At 34.9% G+C, this 20,919-nt stretch overlaps 1 protein-coding gene across 1 annotated transcript in view; it reads left to right on the top strand.

Moving 5' to 3' along the window:
- The window catches only part of LOC123683284 (calpain-9-like), a 191,879-nt gene that overhangs the window by 159,536 nt on the left and 11,424 nt on the right, over positions 1 to 20,919 (top strand). Inside the window, exons 6-10 of the mRNA XM_045622219.1 lie at positions 2,747 to 2,887; positions 2,993 to 3,167; positions 7,996 to 8,240; positions 11,529 to 11,701; positions 20,655 to 20,860. Of these exons, the coding sequence (XP_045478175.1) occupies positions 2,747 to 2,887; positions 2,993 to 3,167; positions 7,996 to 8,240; positions 11,529 to 11,701; positions 20,655 to 20,860 (940 nt within the window). The remainder of the gene's footprint in view (positions 1 to 2,746; positions 2,888 to 2,992; positions 3,168 to 7,995; positions 8,241 to 11,528; positions 11,702 to 20,654; positions 20,861 to 20,919) is intronic.

Here is a 20,919-nt window from a genome sequence, read left to right as displayed (position 1 = left end):
AGCAATGTAGAATTCAACGAGTTACCTCATAATGAAAAAAAAACTGGGTGTTACATTAAACAGACGAAAGTTGTAATCATTCCCGGTGAAACTGGAAATCGCACGAAATTCTTCCAAGAATTTATCTCTACCAACAAATCTTAGCTATGAAAGTTCGAGTGTTTATCTTAAATCTTTCTTCAAAATATTCTAACCTAATTTCTTCATGAATCATCCTTCATACACGCAAAAATTCAACCCGATCATTTTACGTCAGTACTTTTCTGATTTTTACACTTCATAATTCATATATACAGGATGTTCCTAAATTGAAGGAACAAATTAAAATGAGAGATTTTTCGGATAATCCTTAAAAAAAGGCCTACAAACTTGAGCCCGCAAACGCTTTGTTATCGAGATAGAAAGTGTATCTTGTACTCCTACTTTTTGTGATGATTATACCAGTTTTCCGAATCTTCATTAATCTTCGCTACAGATTGAGTAAATAATTACCATATCTTATAAGTAATTCATTCATAACAGCTTACTAACTGGATAATAATTTGGAGGTTCCTAAGGATGACTAGAGATTCAGGAAATCGGAAGCAGATACGCGAAAACTACATTAGATTAGAAAATGTAGTACTGGACCAGAGGTCCTTTCTTCATTTTTTCTAAACTACCAGTGGTCCACAAAAAACAAATTCGGGAGGATAGCAGGCACTGTTCCAGAAAAAGCATCACCACTCAAATTTCCATTCAAAATTAGCATATCACATTATCTTGTGACAGGAAGGATCAATGAGAAAAAAATTAAAAAAAAAAAATTAACAACCTGTTTCTTGAAAACAAAGAGTTTGAGGATTTAAATTTATGGTACTTTTTTCGTCAAAATGATCTGAGAAATCTGTAATTTTTTTAGACCTGCAATTTAAGAGCACTCTGTATATACGAGTGTACAGACTATGCTTTATCGAATCTTGCTCTCAAATTAATAGATCCTTCAAAATAGTATAGATGCGCAAAAAAAAATTAATCTCTAGGACAATTCATGGAAAGTTTTTACGATTATCGAGAAAATGTTCATTCAATCAATAATTAAATACAAAATGTAGAGGAGATTATTGTAGATCGCTCAATTCCTATTCTTCCTCCTTACGTCATCTAAAATAAGATCTCATATTTGATAATATAGAATCGAATTGCTAATTTGTGTAATTTCCTATTGTGTGGAGAAACGAAAAGAAAAACAATACAAGTTTCATCCAGATATCCTTTCATTTTTACCTACAATACTCCAATTATATGACGAAATTATATGTTACCTGAGACATATTATGGATGTTCAAGACGTACACGCCACCAACAGATAAATAGCTAATCTGGAGAACAAAATCCTATGATGAGGGTTATTTCAACATAATTAGGTCTACTCACCAATTCCTACAAGTGGAAAATGAATAGACAATAATCTACAAATAACAAAAATTCTACGAAGCTCAGCACGAGCATATTTTTTGTGAATTCTTACATGCTGATTGTTACTTGAAGGCATCAAAATATTAATTCTTTTATGCTGTGGCGAATCCGTTCATTCTGTCATACTTTGTGGAACAAACAAATCATCCGAGAATATCTCAGATTCACACAGATTTCATAGATATATTTTATTATCATAACATTATGTTGGTACTCGGAACTCTCATGTCACGGATTTATCTATTATTTGTCAAATTTTTTGATACAGAAAATAGTTGAGTCAACCCGCCTTTGTCAATGCAAGAATCACGATATTTATGAAATTAGTATATTGTGCAACAAGTGGGAATTGTCCAACTTTTCTCACAAGTGAGAAAAAGGACTCTCCACATGTTGCTTACCATACTTTTTCTACAACTGCATAAATTGAAATAATACAAGTAATAATACCTGATTCAATTAGCTTCGTTGACAGTATCTATGCATTTCTTGCGTTTCCATAGAATCGAATTTTCAAAGAAAGAAATTTTCATTTCTCATAGTATGAGAAATACATAGTTTTGCAATTCAATAAGCTTTGAAGAATACGCTACTTTTCATAGCAGTTGTAGGAAAAGTATACTATATATTTCTCATACTGTGAGAAATATTATTCCTCACGTCACTTTGTCCACACCTCGCTTGTTATGCCAATACCTGAATTTGTCGTTGAATTTGAATGAATACTTAAGCTTCACGAGTATAATTAGAAATCATATAATTTTTCCAGAAAGAGTAAAAGTAATGAACTGAAACAGTATAATAAAAAAATAATAATAAATAAAAGAATATGTGTATATATGTATAAGCTAGTGAAATGAAAATACTAAAATGGGTTCTGTATATATTTGTTGATTTTGAAACTGTTTAGATATAAAGATTGTTACTGTCAGGCACAAACCATTGGTTTAATTGACAGTATTTCCTGAAAATTATTGTATTGAATTTGGTTAAATAAATAACATTGATTGATTGATTGATTGAGTATCATACTATAGCCTCATCAAATAATTCAAACAATTAAATTCATTCATAAAAAATTGTTCACAAAACTTGAGTTATACTGAATGAAGTTGAAGTTTAGCAGTGAAAAATTATCATTTTCATTTCATCGAATTAATTTTCTTTACCGTATTTTCATTATATTATACCCATCAATTATTAACATCTATCATTAGTCTGATCAGTGAATACAGTTTCCTTCACTAGGGTCTTATATTCCTGTATTATTTCTGAACTTTTTTTCCAGGTTTCGTTTTTGGCATTTTGGAGAATGGAGAGAAGTGATAGTTGACGACAAGCTGCCAACACACAAAGGAAGACTGGTTTATCTACACAGTACAAATAGTATAGAATTTTGGGCAGCATTACTCGAAAAAGCATATGCCAAGTAAGTATGTAAAACTTTTTTTTTTCACTTTTTATTTGAGGAGAAAAATTCAAAGTCACAACTTCGAAATTGATCAATAAGAAAGAAATGAAATTATTTGTTTAGGTATTATGGAAGTTATGAATGCCTAACTCAAGGATCCACAACAAGAGTACTGCAGGATTTGACAGGAGGTATAGTACAAAGTTTCGGATTGAACCACCAGGATAGGTTTTTAACATTTCAAGTCCTCAACAGTGCAGTTCCTAGGTCTAGTCTACTTATAGCTACAATTTCTCAGGTAAAATATAAAACAAACCGAAAACTTGAAATTTTTATTTCGAATACCATTAAAATCCAAGAAGACTGGTCCCTTCAAAAGTAGCCAATTTAATTTTAAGGTTCTTATAGAGTTAGTGAGCACACCAGTGTTAAAGTCGTCTCAACAGTACCTTCTTTACTACTACATAACTTCGTCATAGAATGTCATACCTCCTTTTCCACTTCTGGAAGAGTTTATTATGGATGGACACCATAGAGTATTCCTTACATCATTCTTTTATTGTCATTTATCTTACCTCGAATGTTCGTCGAACATCGTGGCCATATTTTTCCTCGGCAGTCAGCACATACGAGTATGGCGTAGGTTAGGTATCTTCCATCTTCCTAAGTACGTTTTTTCGTGGATCTGACCTCGTGTAGAAGCTCAGGTTACACGAAAGGCAGCAACTTTCAGTGCCTATTTAGTGGCTACATTAACATCGTGATTGCAATTATCATTTCGAGTGCCGGACTTAAGAGACAGGGGCGCATTCAGATTATTATTTAAATAGTACAGCTATTTGACATGAAGGTTTTGTTTCGAACATGATTTCTAAATAGTTTTTATGAACATTAAGGCAAAAATTCACATCTGAATAGGTATTCATAAAAAAAATTAGAAATAAAATTTCATCCAATCTTCCTGGAGTTTTCGAAATATGAATGAACTCATGCATTGTGTTGATGCCTATTTAGTATATAACAAGTGGTCAAATAACTTGTCGATTCCTTAATTTTGTTATTTTGTGTATTCATAAATCGAAAAATCACATGAAAAAGTTAATTCATCGAAAAATTAACAACTTCAAAACCATAGTTTTCACTTTGAAGTCGCACGTTATGAAAAATTTGGTACTACAAACAAAAACTGTGAATTTCACTAATTCGTTTATAATTTCTTCTGTTTGGAAAATATTTTAAATATTTCTCGATAAGAGACAAATTGTGAAATGAAAAGAAAGAATTCCACCTCTTCGGATTCGAAGCTTTGCCAACTTTGGGACAACTCGTAATCACTCAGTTTAATCCAGTATAACGGAAAATTTGTTTGAGATGCTGATGTCATTATTATATTCAAAGGGGAATATTGAAAAATTCACAAGTCAGAAACTAATTAACATAAGCTAGTGCCTCGCGGTGAAGAACATTTTTTTACTACAACGATAATATTACAGTTTTGATTTTGTGATTCTCCGTAGTCAATTTCTGTAAATATCAATTCTTCAAAATTTGAATCCTTTATTTTTGCTCTAATAATTCCTGAACTCTGATCACAAACTGTAGTATAATTACCGATTTTTGTATCAAATGTTATGTGAATAGCTCCTATAATTTCCCAAAAAAAGCTCTGAACGGTGGAAGGACGAATTTTTTCATTCAACATTCTATACATTAATAACTTAAATTTTGAAAAACTTGATATCATGAAGTATCAACTTAGCAGAAACCGTGAGGCCAAAACAAATTTAATAAAATCCCGAAAACTTCCAAACATTCAATAAAAGCAAACTGAAAAATAATGAAAGGATGAATTTTAGAACGACCATCTTAAATAGTTTGTCTAAATGAAGTTTATTGTAGTCGTATACCTAAATACTTATTTACAATTTTGTGGTGATTTTTTGATTTTCATGTTCAACCTAAAGAAAGAAAGGTCATTGTTTATGTATATGTTTTTTCATCCCGGATTGATTATTTTTATTCATTCACTCCATAAATAATTTTTCCTACTCATCCTACAGAAAGTGACGAAATTCGTACCGCAAACAGAAAGCACGATCATCAACCAATACGGTAGCATTTGTAAAGTGAATCGCACGGCGAATAACCAATAAGATAAAACCTTTAGCAGTTGCCACGGAAACGAATTAATAACATCCCGCGTAGACCTTTTGACGTTTCGTAATTTTGTCGCGATTTGACACCAGTTTTTGGATTTGACTAAGTTTTTATGCAAATGAGTGCGATCGTACAAAAAGTATAGTACTCACACAACTAGAGTTGAAAGAAAATCACGCACTCCTAGAATTACGGCTCATACATAACTTTTTCTAGTCATTCGTGATTTACTTCTCAGAACTCTTGTTATGTAATATACTATTCAACCATTAAAAATATCACATGGTAAGTAGATACAATTAAAAAAGTCAACAAGTAGGTAAATCTGAAGAGTCAGATTCATTTGTTGACTTTTACAACATAGTTACCATGTAATATTCCTGATGATGAAAAATTATTTACGTGTAAATGAATAAAAATAATCAATAGGTGACGAAACAACATATACATAAACAATTAATCCCTCGAATTAAATGAATTAATTTCATTGTATATATTTCACTTTATTCTGCAAGTATTATTTGTTTGAATTAATCCTGTAGATGGCTCAATCATTTTACTGCACCTAACCGTCTGATACTTCTCTGCTTCAACTGTCAAATTTATGTCCAGTTAACAATTCCACTATCTTGTAGATACCTCTATAATACATCGTGTGAAATGACAGTTCTACGTTCCACAAACATTCCGACCATTAAAACTTTGGTAACATTTAAATGGATTAAAAATGAACTTTCACTCACTATAGGTACTCCACAATGGATGCTTTTCAAGTGTCACGAAGTTAATGGGTTTTGAGTTAAACATATATGAAATTCAGTCGGTTTCCCTTTACACTTATCACGATTTTATTTCCTTATTATTATGTCGATATGGAGGAGTGTAAGCCGCAGTCAAAGTTGATTGATTGTAATGCATCGATTATGTGGTAGCTCCCATAATAGCTTTAGAAGAATATATGTCGAGATTCACTAAAACGTTCAGATTTCTCAATTGGAAATTTCATCATTTAGATTCTGAAAAACAATTACCACTCTCATAATCATACTAATAAAGAGTTTTCCAATAAGAGGTTTCATTTTGTTATTAACAAAAAACTAGGAGAGTTCAAACTTTTTCGCAGAAAATGTATGATTGAAATGAAGTCTTCGGATGGCTGTAAAATGATGTATTTTCGTACGAATATTAATGAAAACTTTTCTCTTATTTTGATGAATAATATCACCTCCTGAAGTTTTCCCCCTGTATATTCAAATTTTATTGTATCAGGGAAAACATAATATCGAAAGTAGTTTTACTCACAAAGAACATCTCATGGACAGCTTAAAATATTTCTTGACTGTTCGTTGGATTCTATTCCAAAATTTTGGGTATGTATCTCATTTGTAAGAGAAACAGATTTTGTGATCTGGTGCGTGCGTTTTTAATTGATATCAGGAATTTACTTTGACATATTATCCAATAATGCAATAAGGCTTTATGATAATCGCTTTTGATGGTTTGGCCCTTTTGGAGGTAATCAATGAATATTACACCTTGCGCGTCCCAGAATACTGATTCCATAACCTTGCCAGCTGACTGTTGTGTTTTTCCTGGCTTTGGATTCGGTTCATCGTGTACAGTCTACTCTGCTGACTGTCAATTGGGTCCGGAGTGAAATGATGGAGCCATGTTTCATCCATTGTCACATATCGACGCAAAAATCCAGGTTTATTGCACTTAAACAGCTTCAAACACTGCTCAGAATCATTAATAGGTTATTGCTTCTGATCGATTGTGAGCTAGCGCGGCACCTTTTACGCACACAGCTTTCTTATGTACAAATATTCATGAAGATATGATGTACACGTTCAGGAGATGTCGGCTATCTCGATCAACTTCACTTTACAGTCATTCAAAATAATTTTGTGAATTTTTTTTCATTTTTTCATCAGCGACAGCTTCTTTTGTGCGTCCACTGCGTTCGCCGTCTTCGTTGCTCATTTCACCATGTTCAAACTCAGCATACCAACCAATGATGGTTGATTTTCCTGGTGCAGACCCCGGAAACTCTTCATCAAGCCAAAATTTTGCTTCAACTGTATCTTTCTCTTCAAAAAGCAATATTTTATCAGCACACGAAATTCTTTTTTTTTCATCCTTTTTCAAATGAAAAAGTAGCTACACTCACAACGCAATATCTCACAAACGAATGGTCGGACTGCTATCAAATTTTGGCACTTATCGTTTGAAGGTTGGTACTTACAAAAAATCAGATGGATTTAATAATAGCACCGCCATCTGTGCATCTGACCATGGACTTTTCAATTGGCCTTATAGTCTGGTGGAGCCTAAATGTTAACGATATTGGAATTTTCAAAGAGTGCTTCATTGATTAGCCAGAGCTTTCTGAGAAAAATGCCACTCGTTTTCTATTCGATCAAACACAACGTCATTCCTGATGAGATTAATATTTTTTTCTACATTCATGCAAAAAGCAAAACTTTATTGAACTATATTTAGTGGAAAAAGAAGTTCTTTATTGCACTAGTGCAATAAAGTTTTCATTGCACTCATCTGTCATTCTACTTCAACGTGCTGTCATCATGACAAACATAAACATTCAAACCCCACTACTACGAAATATTCATATTGAAAATTGCACCAATTGTTCATTCACTTCAACATTGAGGGTAAAAATAAAGTTCGAGTTAAATTGTTCGTAACGTATCAGTTCCTGTTTCAATGCAAATCGATATTAATAATAAAGTATTCAAGTTGCGCTTTTCATTTTCCTACACCTAGTGCCGCACCTCAATAAATCATTTTTTGCTTTTTGCATGACCGTAGAAAAAATGTTGTATGCAACTCGTGCAAAAATTGTTTATTGCACTCGACGTGTTGTCCAACAATACTTTCACGTCGAGTGCAATAAACATTCACTTTTTGCACTTGTTGCATAAATAACTATTAAATTGTTATTCTTCTAGGAAAAAGATAATAAACGTCAGCTACGTCTGAGAAATGGCTTGATTACTCAGCATGCTTACAATGTAACCGGATTGGCAAGGGTAAGGGGTGCAGCAGGTGAAACCCCTCTGGTGAGACTGAGAAACCCTTGGGCAAGAGGAGAGTGGACTGGAGCCTGGAGTGAGAGATCTTGGGAATGGGATGGTCTCTCGAATAGGGATAAGGAGCTCTTAAGTGTCAGGGTAACCAACGATGGGGAATTCTGGTGAGTTGAATATATTTTTCATGTTTTGGGAGTACTGATAATAGCAATTGGATTCCTTGTTTATTTGTTATAAAAAAAATAATATTAATAATTTATTCATCCATAGCGACATATTACAAATACGTATTGGACAAGTCAATAAAACAACAATAGAATGAAAATTTATTATTTCTGTTCTTGGATTTTTTGTTAACACAATAGGTCCATATCTCGTTTGCCTTTCAAAGTTTATAATTACATGTAATTCAGTGAGAAACGATTGACAAGTACCTTGTATTTAGCACAAAAAAATTGGAAGTAATGAAACTTCTCAAGATTCGGCCACCGATAATGATTTCAAAGACAGAAACCTGAATATACAGGGTAAGAACTATTTAGAGGGACACTACAGGGATATCGAAAATCGCTAGAAATACAGGGTGGCTTGAATTGTAAAATATTTGCATTAGTTAGGGATGAATGTGTTGGTGTGAACAGATCTAAAATATCTTCAATGGTTCCCGAGATATCTCGAAAGAACTAAAATCGAGATTTTCTTTTTTTCTGTTTAACTCATTTTTTTCCGGAGTTATCTCCGACGTGTTGTCCAACTCGGCCTAACGGCCTCCTTTCACGTCGAGTGCAATAATCAATTTTTGCACGAGTTGCATACAACATTTTTTCTACGTTCATGCAAAAAGCAAAAAAATGATTTATTGAGGTGCGGCACTAGGTGTAGGAAAATGAAAAGCGCAACTTTAATACTTTATTATTAATATCGATTTGCATTGAAACGGGAACTAATAAGTTACGAATAATTTAACTCAAACTTTATTTTTACCCTCAATGTTGAAAGTGAATGAACAATTGGTGCAATTTTCAATATGAATATTTCATAGTGAAGTACTTTTTAAATCCACTTCTTGATTTGTTACTGCTGTAAACGTACTAGAACTTGGTAACTGTACATCGTTATTTCCTTCAGGCTGGAATATTTGTTTGTCATGATGACAGAACGTTGAAGTAGAAAGACAGATGAGTGCAATAAAAACTTTATTGCACTAGTGCAATAAAGAACTTCTTTTTCCACTAAATATAGTTCAATAAAGTTTTGCTTTTTGCATGAATGCAGAATAGTTATTTATAATACAAGTGCAGAAGTCATTCATATTCTTCCACGAGTTCAAAATTCAAAAACGAGCCACGAAGTGGCGAGTTTTGGAATGAACGAGTGGTAGAATGAGCCTTCTGTACGAGTATTATACATTATTTTCTCTAATTCATTGCATTTTCATTGACATTAATGAAATATTTCCATAAATATAATTTAGTGATTTTTGCATTGAAAAATGTTGGTTGGCAGAACTGATTTCTTTAAGGCAAATTGATGAATTGACAGATAAAGCCGTAGCGGAAAGTTCGGAGTGCCAACACAGAATAATAAAATATAACCATGAAAACTGTGCGTTTCTGATATATTCTCGCACGATTTTGTTCTACAAGATGTGGAAGAATGAACGGAATAACCACAGAATTAGAGAAAAACCCATATATACTCACCCCTATATTGTATGAAAAATATTGACTTCATCGTATTGAAATTGGTTGTGAAGTAATTTCTATTTATTCAATGAAACCATGTATTCGATTCATTATATATCATCAGATCCAACCTAATTTGTATTCAAGATAACATCCCATGATCGATACCAATAATAATCCCATTAATTATGTGGATGCATGGTTAACCTTCACTACCAACTGAAGCATTTTCGAATTGAAATCAGAAAACGTCATCAGCAAAATAATTTCCTATTGATGGAAATTGGGTAGGGTCGAACCCTCTGCGGCAACATTGGCCAATTTGACTTGTGGATAATTTTTAATTTTCCACCAATTTTCACCCCTGGCTCTAAATCGAATCGGATATTCGTAAACCGTGAAGATGCCATCAACCAGTAAGATTGGATTGGTAATATGCCGACGCACATTGACTAAACAAGACATCAAGTCACGGATCAATGTTATCACCTCCAACAATAATTGAATGGCTTTGCTAAATGTCATCGTTCCATAACTCGTTCCTAGCTTGATAGTTCTCTCAGGTCTTCATCCCAATGCTTAATTGGATCTTGAAATTCTCGGTACATAATTTAACACATATATAACAACTGAAAAGAATACTGCTACACCTAGAAGTAGCTGTTTAAATTTTAATTTTTTTTGGTAAAAGTAGAAAGGAGTAAATGATGGAATTTGAAGAAAAAACCACGAAGGTTTTTCATGTAAACAATTTTTGTTACTTAGATATTGTAGTCGTTTTTTGCAAGTTTTTTGAATTTTACAACAAACCAGCTTTTCGAGGAGATCCAAAGTCGATGTTTAGTTGTTGTTGAAACGCCTTGAGAACGTGTACGTGGAATTTATCGCCAGTTAAGTGAATTTGAAAGAGGTCAAATTATTTGTCGATGGGAGGCGGGATTGTCATTTCGAGAAATCGAAACCCTACGAACAGAAATCCAACTACTGTTATGAAATGTTGTCAAGCGTGGTTTGATAATGCCCAAAATCGAAGACGAGTAGGCACCGGACGTCGAAGGGGCACAAATGAAGTTCAAGATCGAAGTCTAAGAGTTATGGCCATTAGATACCGCTTTGCTTCAACTCGATCTTTGGCTGATGAGTGGTTAGGAGAACAAGGCCATCCTGTAACTGTCCGAACGGTTTACCGCCGGTCTTTTGAACTGCAGCACTATCGTGTGTTACCTCTGACGGTTGAGCATCGCCAGCAACGATTACAGTGGTGCAGAGAATGTCTACACTGGAAAGTGGAATGGCATCAGGTCGTCTTTTCTGATAAATCTCGATTCTCCTTGGGTGCACATGATGACCGAAGAAGGGTTAGACGACGTTGGGGAGAAAGACGTAAACCTGAGTTTGATGTTAAGCGTCATGTACACAGGACAGTAGGCGTTATGATTTTGCACGTATGAATAGGCCACCTTTAGTCTTTATTCGAGGTAACATGACAGTTATCATGCTCACAAGTAGCTAAAAATCACTAATTCGCAATAAAAGTTTCTTGGTCGTGTTATTTCTCGAAATGGTGATCACAATTGGCCACCGAGATCTCGTGATTTAACACCTTTAGAATAATTCATCGTCCTAGGACAATAACCATCTACCTAGTGCCTTTGGTATATAAATAAAAATTATGCGAAAACGTCCAAGTTTTTCTACTTCCATCAACTTCATATCTTATATGGATTGCAAGTTTTTTATAGATTCAATAAACAGGCAATTTTCCAGGATGTCTTTTGAAGACTTCTCCAGGCATTTCACTCAACTGGATCTGGTACATATTGGACCAGATGATTGGATCATGGAATCTGCACTACATTCGAAACAACCGTGGAGAGCAGTTTTAGCTAGGAGAAGATGGAGGACGGGTTATAATGCAGGTGGAGGACCCAATTATATTGGTAAGATAATCATCTATGTTTTGATTCTTATGAATAAACTCCATGGAAAAAGGAAGAAATACTGTTACTTGGTAACGAAAGATATTTACTACACTGCGCAAAACATAATATTCAGAAGTGACTTTATCAATTTTGTGACGTATTATTAGTCAAATTAATTGATATTCGATATTGGCGAGCAGTTCTCGAACCAAATTTACGTAGGTGCACCCTTTCCTAATATTATGCGTTTTTTGAACTGAGGTTGATGTTCGATCCTTCAGTTAAACAATCCAACGATCTCTGTCTGAGACACCATCGTGGAGAGGTGAATCTGCTGCAACGCTGCGACCCTCATAAATCCGCCGCAGAATCTCGAGCAGACACAGTCACTACACTATCTTTGTCTGATACATCTCTTGTATGAACTAACGTTAGCCATCCGAAAAAGCTCTTTCTCCCAGTAGTGTTTGACTTTGGAACGACCAATGGTAATCAAGAATTATATCCAGATGCTAGATTGTTTCAACGTATTATTGCTACATCTGAATTTACCCTAATTCGTTGAATATTGCACTCATCTTATTTCATTTGTCGTCAGCAACGCTTTGTTAGCATAGCTCAGATTGAGATTTGAGTGACAAAATGATTGCGAAATATGAGAATATTGCGATAACGAGCTCTGAATTGGACTTCTACCAGTTTTCCACAAACCGACGACAAAACTACACTAGAAAATTCAATGAAATAATACAGATGTATATGTAACTCTGCACTGAAAACCCACATTGAACTATCATCTTAGTATTCAAAACTCATAATCAATTTATTTACTTACTTACTAACTTACTTACTGACTGGATGTTTATTATGATTTGGAGTTTCCTGAGGAAAACTAGAGAGCTGCTCGAAATTTTTTTTTCGAAATCGATAGAAGTCACGACAAAACTTCAACAAATTGAAAAGGGTAGAACTGAACCATAGTTTATTTTTAGATTTTTCTAAACTACCAGTGGTTCACCAAAAAATAGTTCTGGAGGAAAAAAGCGTAAACCCTTTCAGAAAAAAATATTACCCTATAGATTTTCATTCAAAATTAGCATATTACATGACGAAAACTTTAAATTGGAATATATGCCAATTCAAGTTGAATATCTTGTGAAGGGAAGGTGCTATGAGAAAAAAAGTTTAACTTTTATACCTATATTTCAAAAACAAAGCGTTTGCGGATTCATGTTGAAGGACTTTTCTTCTTAAAATGATCCAAGAAATCTGCCATTTTCATTTGCACCTCCAATTTAGGAACACCCTGCAGATATAGTCAATTCAAAACTGATGACTTTACAAACAAATTGCAATTTGAATGGAACACAATAAATTATACTACACAGCCTAGACAATGTTTCAATGCAAATTAATCAGTTCAGTTCTTTTATAACTACAGTGCTGAAATGGTGTGACGGAAATGATGCAAAAAAAACCGAAAACAACGGGTAAGTGTATACCGATGACGAAATCAAAAACCACAGATGGCAAATAAGGGGCGACGCTGACAAAGCGTCGGAAATTTTATATTTTGGAAATCTTGGGGGGTAACTACCCCCAGATCTCCCATTTCTACGCCCTTGATCAACATTTCATTCGAAACATTATTCTTCTTTCAATATTTTTGACTGATTCAACTTGAAAAATTCACCTGGTAGATAATTCACAAATTTCACCCCCACCCTGCAAATCAATTTCCATTATCAAGGCCACAAATCATATACCTGGAATATTTCCGTCTTTCAGGGATTTTATACGGAACGATGTAGTATCGTAGCAGGAAACGTAGAGTCCCCTGGGGCCGATCAAAGCCTATATTTCTCTCACATGCGATAATTTGAGATAACTGTGGATTCATAGAGCACGCGTTGCCCATTTTCTAGGTTAATAATTTTCAGTGTTTATTTGCTGTGACGAATTGTGAAATATATATTGCGGGTTCAGTGAGGTTTCCTTACCGACCGGCCAGCAGAATTCTAACCACCTTCCAGCATTCCTTGGCCTTTTTTCTCGATGAACTGTTAAGCCGGTGGGATAAATCTATCTGCACTATTTCGAATTTGAATGGTAGCTCAGTTGGAATTCTTATCGTATAAGATATGTATTCATATGAACCTGGAAATGTGTAATGTACGATGGTTGAGTTTATCAGTTATGTAGGAAACTGTTATTATTCAATGAATAATGATTCAATTCTTTAAATCAACAGGAATACTAGATGATCAGATACGAAAAATATTGATAAAACATTAAGTATTAATATCAAAAAATTGACAACTGTGTGTATACAGGGTGGCCATTTGAAAACGAAACAGACGAGATTACAGTCGAAATAAAGTTTTTCGATAGAAATGCTCGGACAGGTCGATTTCTGTTTCGAGGGGGACAACTTAAGATGTAGGTTACGGACGCATAGCGCTTCAACCCTTGCTACTACAACCCTCACCCCCAAATTTTGAATAGGGAAGATGGGGTGAGTGATACCTCATTTGAAAGGTATTTTTATACTGATTTCAGCACAGTAATTGTTTTTTCATTTTATGAATTAGTTCTCGAAATATTCTCAACTAAGTATTTGAAAATGAAGTGGTGTTTTCAAGGCACTTGTAGTGTTTTGTGAAAAATCGACATTTTGAGCTTCAAAACAACCATGACTGTGGCTTCCTTCCTAACTAACTAACGCATGAATATTTCGAGAACTAATGCATAAAATGAAAAAGCAATTACTGTGCTGAAATCAGTATAAAAATACCTTTAAATTGAGGTATCACTCACCCCATCTTCCCTATTCAAAAATTGGAGGTGGGGGTTGTAGCAGCAAGGGTTGAAGCGCTATGCGTCCGTAACCTACATCTTAAGTTGTCCCCCACGAAACAGAAATCGACCTGTCCGAGCATTTCTATCGAAAAACTTTATTTCGTCTGTAATCTCGTCTGTTTCGTTTTCAAATGGCCACCCTGTATAATATATCTCTATGATATATTTGGTTCATTTTTGTCTTGAAATAAAATTCCAATTCTAAAAATGACAAAAGTAATAACCAACCAAAGAAAATTCAAAATAACTAAAACTGTACAAATTGAGTGAACGGTTATCAAATTAAATAACTAAATTAACATACAGACAGACGTACGTTTCGGAATTTTTGCATGCAATAATACAATTTTTCCTCATCAGTGCCTTAAAGTTCAACAAAATTACTGAATTTACCAACTCACCACTTGTATGTCTACTTCACAAAAATTGCAATAAAGGAACTTCAAACTAACTAAACGTAACTTTGAAATGAAATACATATACAAACCTCCATTTACCATTGAAAACACAATTTTAGAAATTTCAAATTTATCCTTTGATCGGTTATGACTCTTCATCAATAAATGATTACCTCAAATTATAAAGGTTTCATGAGTCTACTTGATGTTCAATATCTATAAATATCAAAAAATTAACATTCTATTCAATACAATAACATATCGTTTATATTCGTCTTGGAATATAATTCCAATTCTAAAAATGACAAAATTAATAACCAACCAAAAGAAAATTCGAAATAACTTAAACTGTACAGGGTGGGCAAATAAGCGAGGTAAGCGGCTATATCTCAGGAACCACTCATCGTAGAGACTTGCGGTAAAAAATTTTACCACTAAAGTAAACAAAAGAAAACACTGGAAATTGTTTTGAAGTTCATACCTCCACCGCTAGGGGGCGTAATAGCTATCGTCGAGTAGAAAAATGCATTTTACTCGAAAATTGGAAAATTCTCTATCTGTTTGAATTGTCACTTTCGATTTTGCGACATCAAATAAGGGTGGGGGAAAGATAGAAATCTGACTGATTGAAATGTCTGTAACTTCAGTTTGGCACAACATTTTTGAGCAAATTAGATCTTATTTGAGAGACAACATCTTGTTGATTAAGGAAAAAATATACTCATTATGAATTTGATTCAGCTGCTTCCGATAGGGAGCGCTGAGTCAGAAGTTCATTGTTTTGTTCATTTTTCTCTGAAATTTCGAATGTAATGATAGGATTTTCTTAACAGAAACAAAAATTTCATTGAATTTGCATGAAAAAACCTGAAGGTCGCAAAGCGATAATTTCAGGCGTTCTGAAGTTATGGCCGAAAGAAGATATTCTCCAACTGATGCACTGCGAAAAACCAAATTGAGTCTACAAGTTCTAACAGAAACAGAAATCCCATCAAATTTTTATGAAAAAACCAAAAGGTCGCAAAGCGATAGCTTCAGGCGTTCTGGAGTTATGGCCGAAAGAAGACACAATTTAGTTTAGAGAACCCCTGAAGCTATCGCTTTGCGACCTTTTGGTTTTTTCATACAAATTTGATGGGATTTCTGTTTCTGTTAGAACTTGTAGACTCAATTTGGTTTTTCGCAGTGCATCAGTTGGAGAATATCTTCTTTCGGCCATAACTTCAGAACGCCTGAAATTATCGCTTTGCGACCTTCAGGTTTTTTCATGCAAATTCAATGAAATTTTTGTTTCTGTTAAGAAAATCCTATCATTACATTTGAAATTTCAGAGAAAAATGAACAAAACAATGAACTTCTGACTCAGCGCTCCTTATCGGAAGCAGCTGAATCAAATTCATAATGAGTATATTTTTTCCTTAATCAACAAGATGTTGTCTCTCAAATAAGATCTAATTTGCTCAAAAATGTTGAGCCAAACTGAAGTTACAGACATTTCAATCAGTCAGATTTCTATCTTTCCCCCACCCTTATTTGATGTCGCAAAATCGAAAGTGACAATTCAAACAGATAGAGAATTTTCCAAGGTTTACAGTGATGATATTTTTTTTTCAACTTAATATGAAAATTTTTCGAGTAAAATGCATTTTTCTACTCGACGATAGCTATTACGCCCCCTAGCGGTGGAGGTATGAACTTCAAAACAATTTCCAGTGTTTTCTTTTGTTTACTTTAGTGGTAAAATTTTTTACCGCAAGTCTCTACGATGAGTGGTTCCTGAGATATAGCCGCTTACCTCGCTTATTTGCCCACCCTGTACAAATTGAGTAAACGGTTAACATAGATATACAAATCGACATTTACAATCCAAAAACAATTTTAGAAATTTTAAATGTATCCTTTGGTTGGTAATGACTCTTATGCAATTTTTGTGGAGTAGATATACAAGTGTTGAATTGGTGAATTCAGTAATTTTGTTGAACTATAAGACACTGATGAGGAGAAATTGTAAAGGGTGTTTTTTTAGAGCTATAGAACTTTAAATTGCAATAAAACAACGATGGATTATTCGATTGACATGAATTTCAGTTATCCGCAAGATAACCTTGTGGCATTACATTTTAGGTATGATTTCTGGCATATGACCGCCACGGCTGGCTCAGATGTAGTCCAATCTGGATGTCCAATTTTCGATGACTTTTTCCAACATTTTTGGCCGTATATCGGCAATAACACGGCGAATGTTGTCTTCCAAATGGTCAAAGGTTTTTGGCTTATCCGCATAGACCAATGACTTTACATAGCCCCACAGAAAGTAGTCTAGCGGTGTTAAATTACAAGACCTTGGAGGCCAATTCACAGGTCCAAAACGTGAAATTAGGCGGTCAAAAACGTGTCTTTCAATAAATCGGTTGTGGCACGAGCTGTGTGACATGTTGCGTCGTCTTGTTGGAACCACAGCTCCTGGACATCATGGTTGTTCAATTCAGGAATGAAAAAGTTAGTAATCATTGCTCTATACCGATCACCATTGACTGTAACGTTCTGGCCATCATCGTTTTTGAAGAAGTACGGACCAATGATTCCACCAGCCCATAAAGCGCACCAAACAGTCAGTTTTTCTGGATGTAACGGTGTTTCGACATACACTTAGGATTAGCTTCACTCCAAATGCGGCAGTTTTGTTGTTGACGTAGCCATTCAACCAGAAGTGCGCTTCATCGCTAAACAAAATAAAATGGACGTAGTGCGCGATACGTATTCCGCACAGAACCATTATTTTCGAAATAAAATTGCACTATTTGCAAGCGTTGTTCAGACGTGAGTCTATTCATGATGAATTGCCAAACCAAACTGAGAATAAATCACTTGACAGCTGTTGAATCGGTCGCCATCTTGAACAGTAATGCCAACTTAAAGTTATATACCTCGAAAAAAAAACACTCGTTTTTTTGATGATCGTTTACTCAATTCGTATGTACAGGCTGGGCATACAAGCGAGGTAAGCGGCTATATCTCAGGATCCGCTCATCATAGAGACTTGCGGTAAAAATTTTTACGACTAAAGTGTACAAGAGAACACACTGGAAATTGTTTTGAAGTTCATACCTCTACCGCTAGGGGGCGTAATAGCTACCGTCGAGTAGAAAAATGAATTTTACTCGAAAATGTTTCATATGAAGTTGAAGAAAAAATATCATCACTGTAATCCTTGGAAAATTCTCTATCTTTTCGAATTGTCACTTTCGATTTTACGACATCAAATAAGGGTAGGTGAAAGGGAGAAATCTGACTGATTGAAACGCCTGTAACTTCAGTTTGGCTCAACATTTTTGAGCAAATTAGATCTCGTCTGAAGAATAATATCTTGTTGATTGGGGACAAAATATAGTCATGATAAATTTGTTTTTGCTGCTTTCGATAGGGGGCGCTAAGTCAGAAGTTCATTGTTTTGTTCATTTTACTCCGAAATTTCAAATGTAATGATAGGATTTTCCTAATAGAAACAGAAATTCCATCAAATTTGCATGAAAACACCTGAAAGTCGCAAAGCGATAATTTCATGCGTTCTGAAGTTATGGCCGAAAGAAGATATTCTTCAACTGATGCACTGCAAAAAACCAAATTGTGTCTTTAAGTTCTAACAGAAACAGAAATCCCATCAAATTTGTATGAAAAAACCAAACGGTCGCAAAGCGATAGCTTCAGGCGTTCTGGAGTATTTTCTTGTACTTTTTAGTGGTAAAATTTTTTACCGCAAGTCTCTATGAGGAGCGGATCCTGAGATATAGCAATTACCTCGCTTATATGCCCACCCTGTACATACAAATTGAGTAAACGATCATCAAATTATCAAATTGAATGACTAAAATAACATAGACAGACGTACGTTTCGAAATTTTTGTATTTCATAATAACGGGTGTTTTTTTTTCGAGGTATATAACTTTAAGTCATTCATTCCAACAATATTTCTGCCTTGTCTTATTATTCGAATTTCTCAAGTTCTTAAAATAACACCCATTACATCAAAATCTTCGATTACGCGGAAAAACATTGTGGAATAAATGCAGATTCGAGGAAAATCCGGGAACTAGTCCTCACGCCGATAATCCATAAATATTGGAAACCTATCGACGAAAAAACGGTCTCTCTCGAATAAAAAAAGATCATCATTCATCTAACCGATATCTCGTTGTTGGAATCCCGGCTGAATACTCATCCCGTTCTTTTTGAGATCCACCTTATTAGTTTCCCTTTTCGAGTCGGATCGCTGCTGTTCGATGAATAACGGGAAGGCAATATCTCGCGGTCAATAGCTGAAGAAAAAAGGTGCCTCCGCTTCTGCCAAGCACCCCCGGAGTCACTCTACGGTTTATAAATCGTCGGTTCTTCCTCTGGTGATCCACCACGCTGTTCACGGTCGTTAGGGTGGAGTGTGGGCCATTTCAGGAAGTTTCACGTTCATAACAGACAATTTTGTTCGGTTCCGCTCGTGTTATTTCCGATAATGAACCTCTGAAGCGATTGTTGAAACCCTCCTTGATATCATTACATTTTAAGATTGTAACGTGTAGAATTCAAAACTGAAATACATAGGCGTTCAGCTCTGCTTCCGCCGTTTTCTTCAGAAATTCGAGGTTTTATTTTGAAGAAAAACTGTCTTTCGCTAAAAAAATAGGTCTCAGTTTCAGCGATGACTTCTTCATTGACGCTAAATTCCTTTCCAGCAAGCCTTCTTTTGACGTCTGATTACAGGAACAGATCGCTGGGGGCCAGATCTGGTGAATACGGTGGATGCAGAAGCAATTCGAAGCCCAATTTTGTCATTGTTTTCATTGATTTGTGACACGGCGCATTGTCTTGATGAAACAGCGCCTTTTTCCTTTCTTTTTTTAACGATTTAATCCTTTAAATGATCCAATAACGCCAGCTGACTTTTGTGTTTCTCCTTTGGATTCGGTTCCTCGTGTTCAGTCCAATCAGCTGACTGTCAATTGAACTCCGGAGTGAAATGATGGAGCCATGTTACATCCATTGTCATATTTCGACGTAAAAATTTAGGTTTATTGCACAGCTCCAAACACTGCTCAGACACGTTGCTGCTTTTGATCGATTCTGAGCTCGCGTGGCACCCATTTTGCACACAGCTTTCACATACAAATATTCGTGAATGATATGATGTACACGTTCAGATGATATTTTTATAATGTCTGCTATCTCGATCAACTTCACTCTACGGTCATTCAAAATTATTTTTTGTTCTTTTTTGATTTTTTTATCGGTGACAGCCTCTTTTGGGCGTTCACTGCATTCGCCGTCTTCCGTGCTCATTTCACCACGTTTAAACTTAGCATACCAATCAATGATGGTTGATTTTTCTGGTACAGAAACTACTCAAGCTTTTGCTTCAACTCTATTTTTTCCCTTCAAAAAGCAATATTTTAGCAACACACGAAATTCTTTTTTTTCCATCGTTTTTCAAATAACAAAACTAGCTTCACTCACAACGCAATATCTCACAAATTTATGGTCGGACTGCTGTCAAATTTTGACACGTATCGTTTGAAGGTTTTCACTAACTAAAAAACATATGGATTTAATACTAGCACCGCCATCTATGCATCAGATAGGGAACTCTTCAATTGGCCTAATATGGTTCATACCTCCACTCTCACTAGATAACAGATAACTCAAATTTTCTTTCCTTTTACAGAGACTACAGCAATGAATCCCCAATTCCATGTGCAAATACCTAGGACGTCTTCTAATAAATGTCATGTGGTGGTATCCATCACGCAGTTCTATGAGACCAATGTGGTCGATGTGAAGAAAAAGAAACCTCTCTTCGCTATAGGATTTGCTGTCTATGAAGTTCCACATTCCATGCAGAGACTGACCCCCCATTTCGTTGGAGAACAAGTAAGCAATAATTTAACCCTTTTTTCATTATACCTAATTAAATTTTTGAGGATATTCAC

This window comes from Harmonia axyridis, chromosome 6 (genome assembly GCF_914767665.1).
Source record: "Harmonia axyridis chromosome 6, icHarAxyr1.1, whole genome shotgun sequence".
In the NCBI taxonomy this organism is placed as follows: domain Eukaryota; kingdom Metazoa; phylum Arthropoda; class Insecta; order Coleoptera; family Coccinellidae; genus Harmonia; species Harmonia axyridis.
This window is presented reverse-complemented; position numbering and strand designations above follow the sequence as displayed.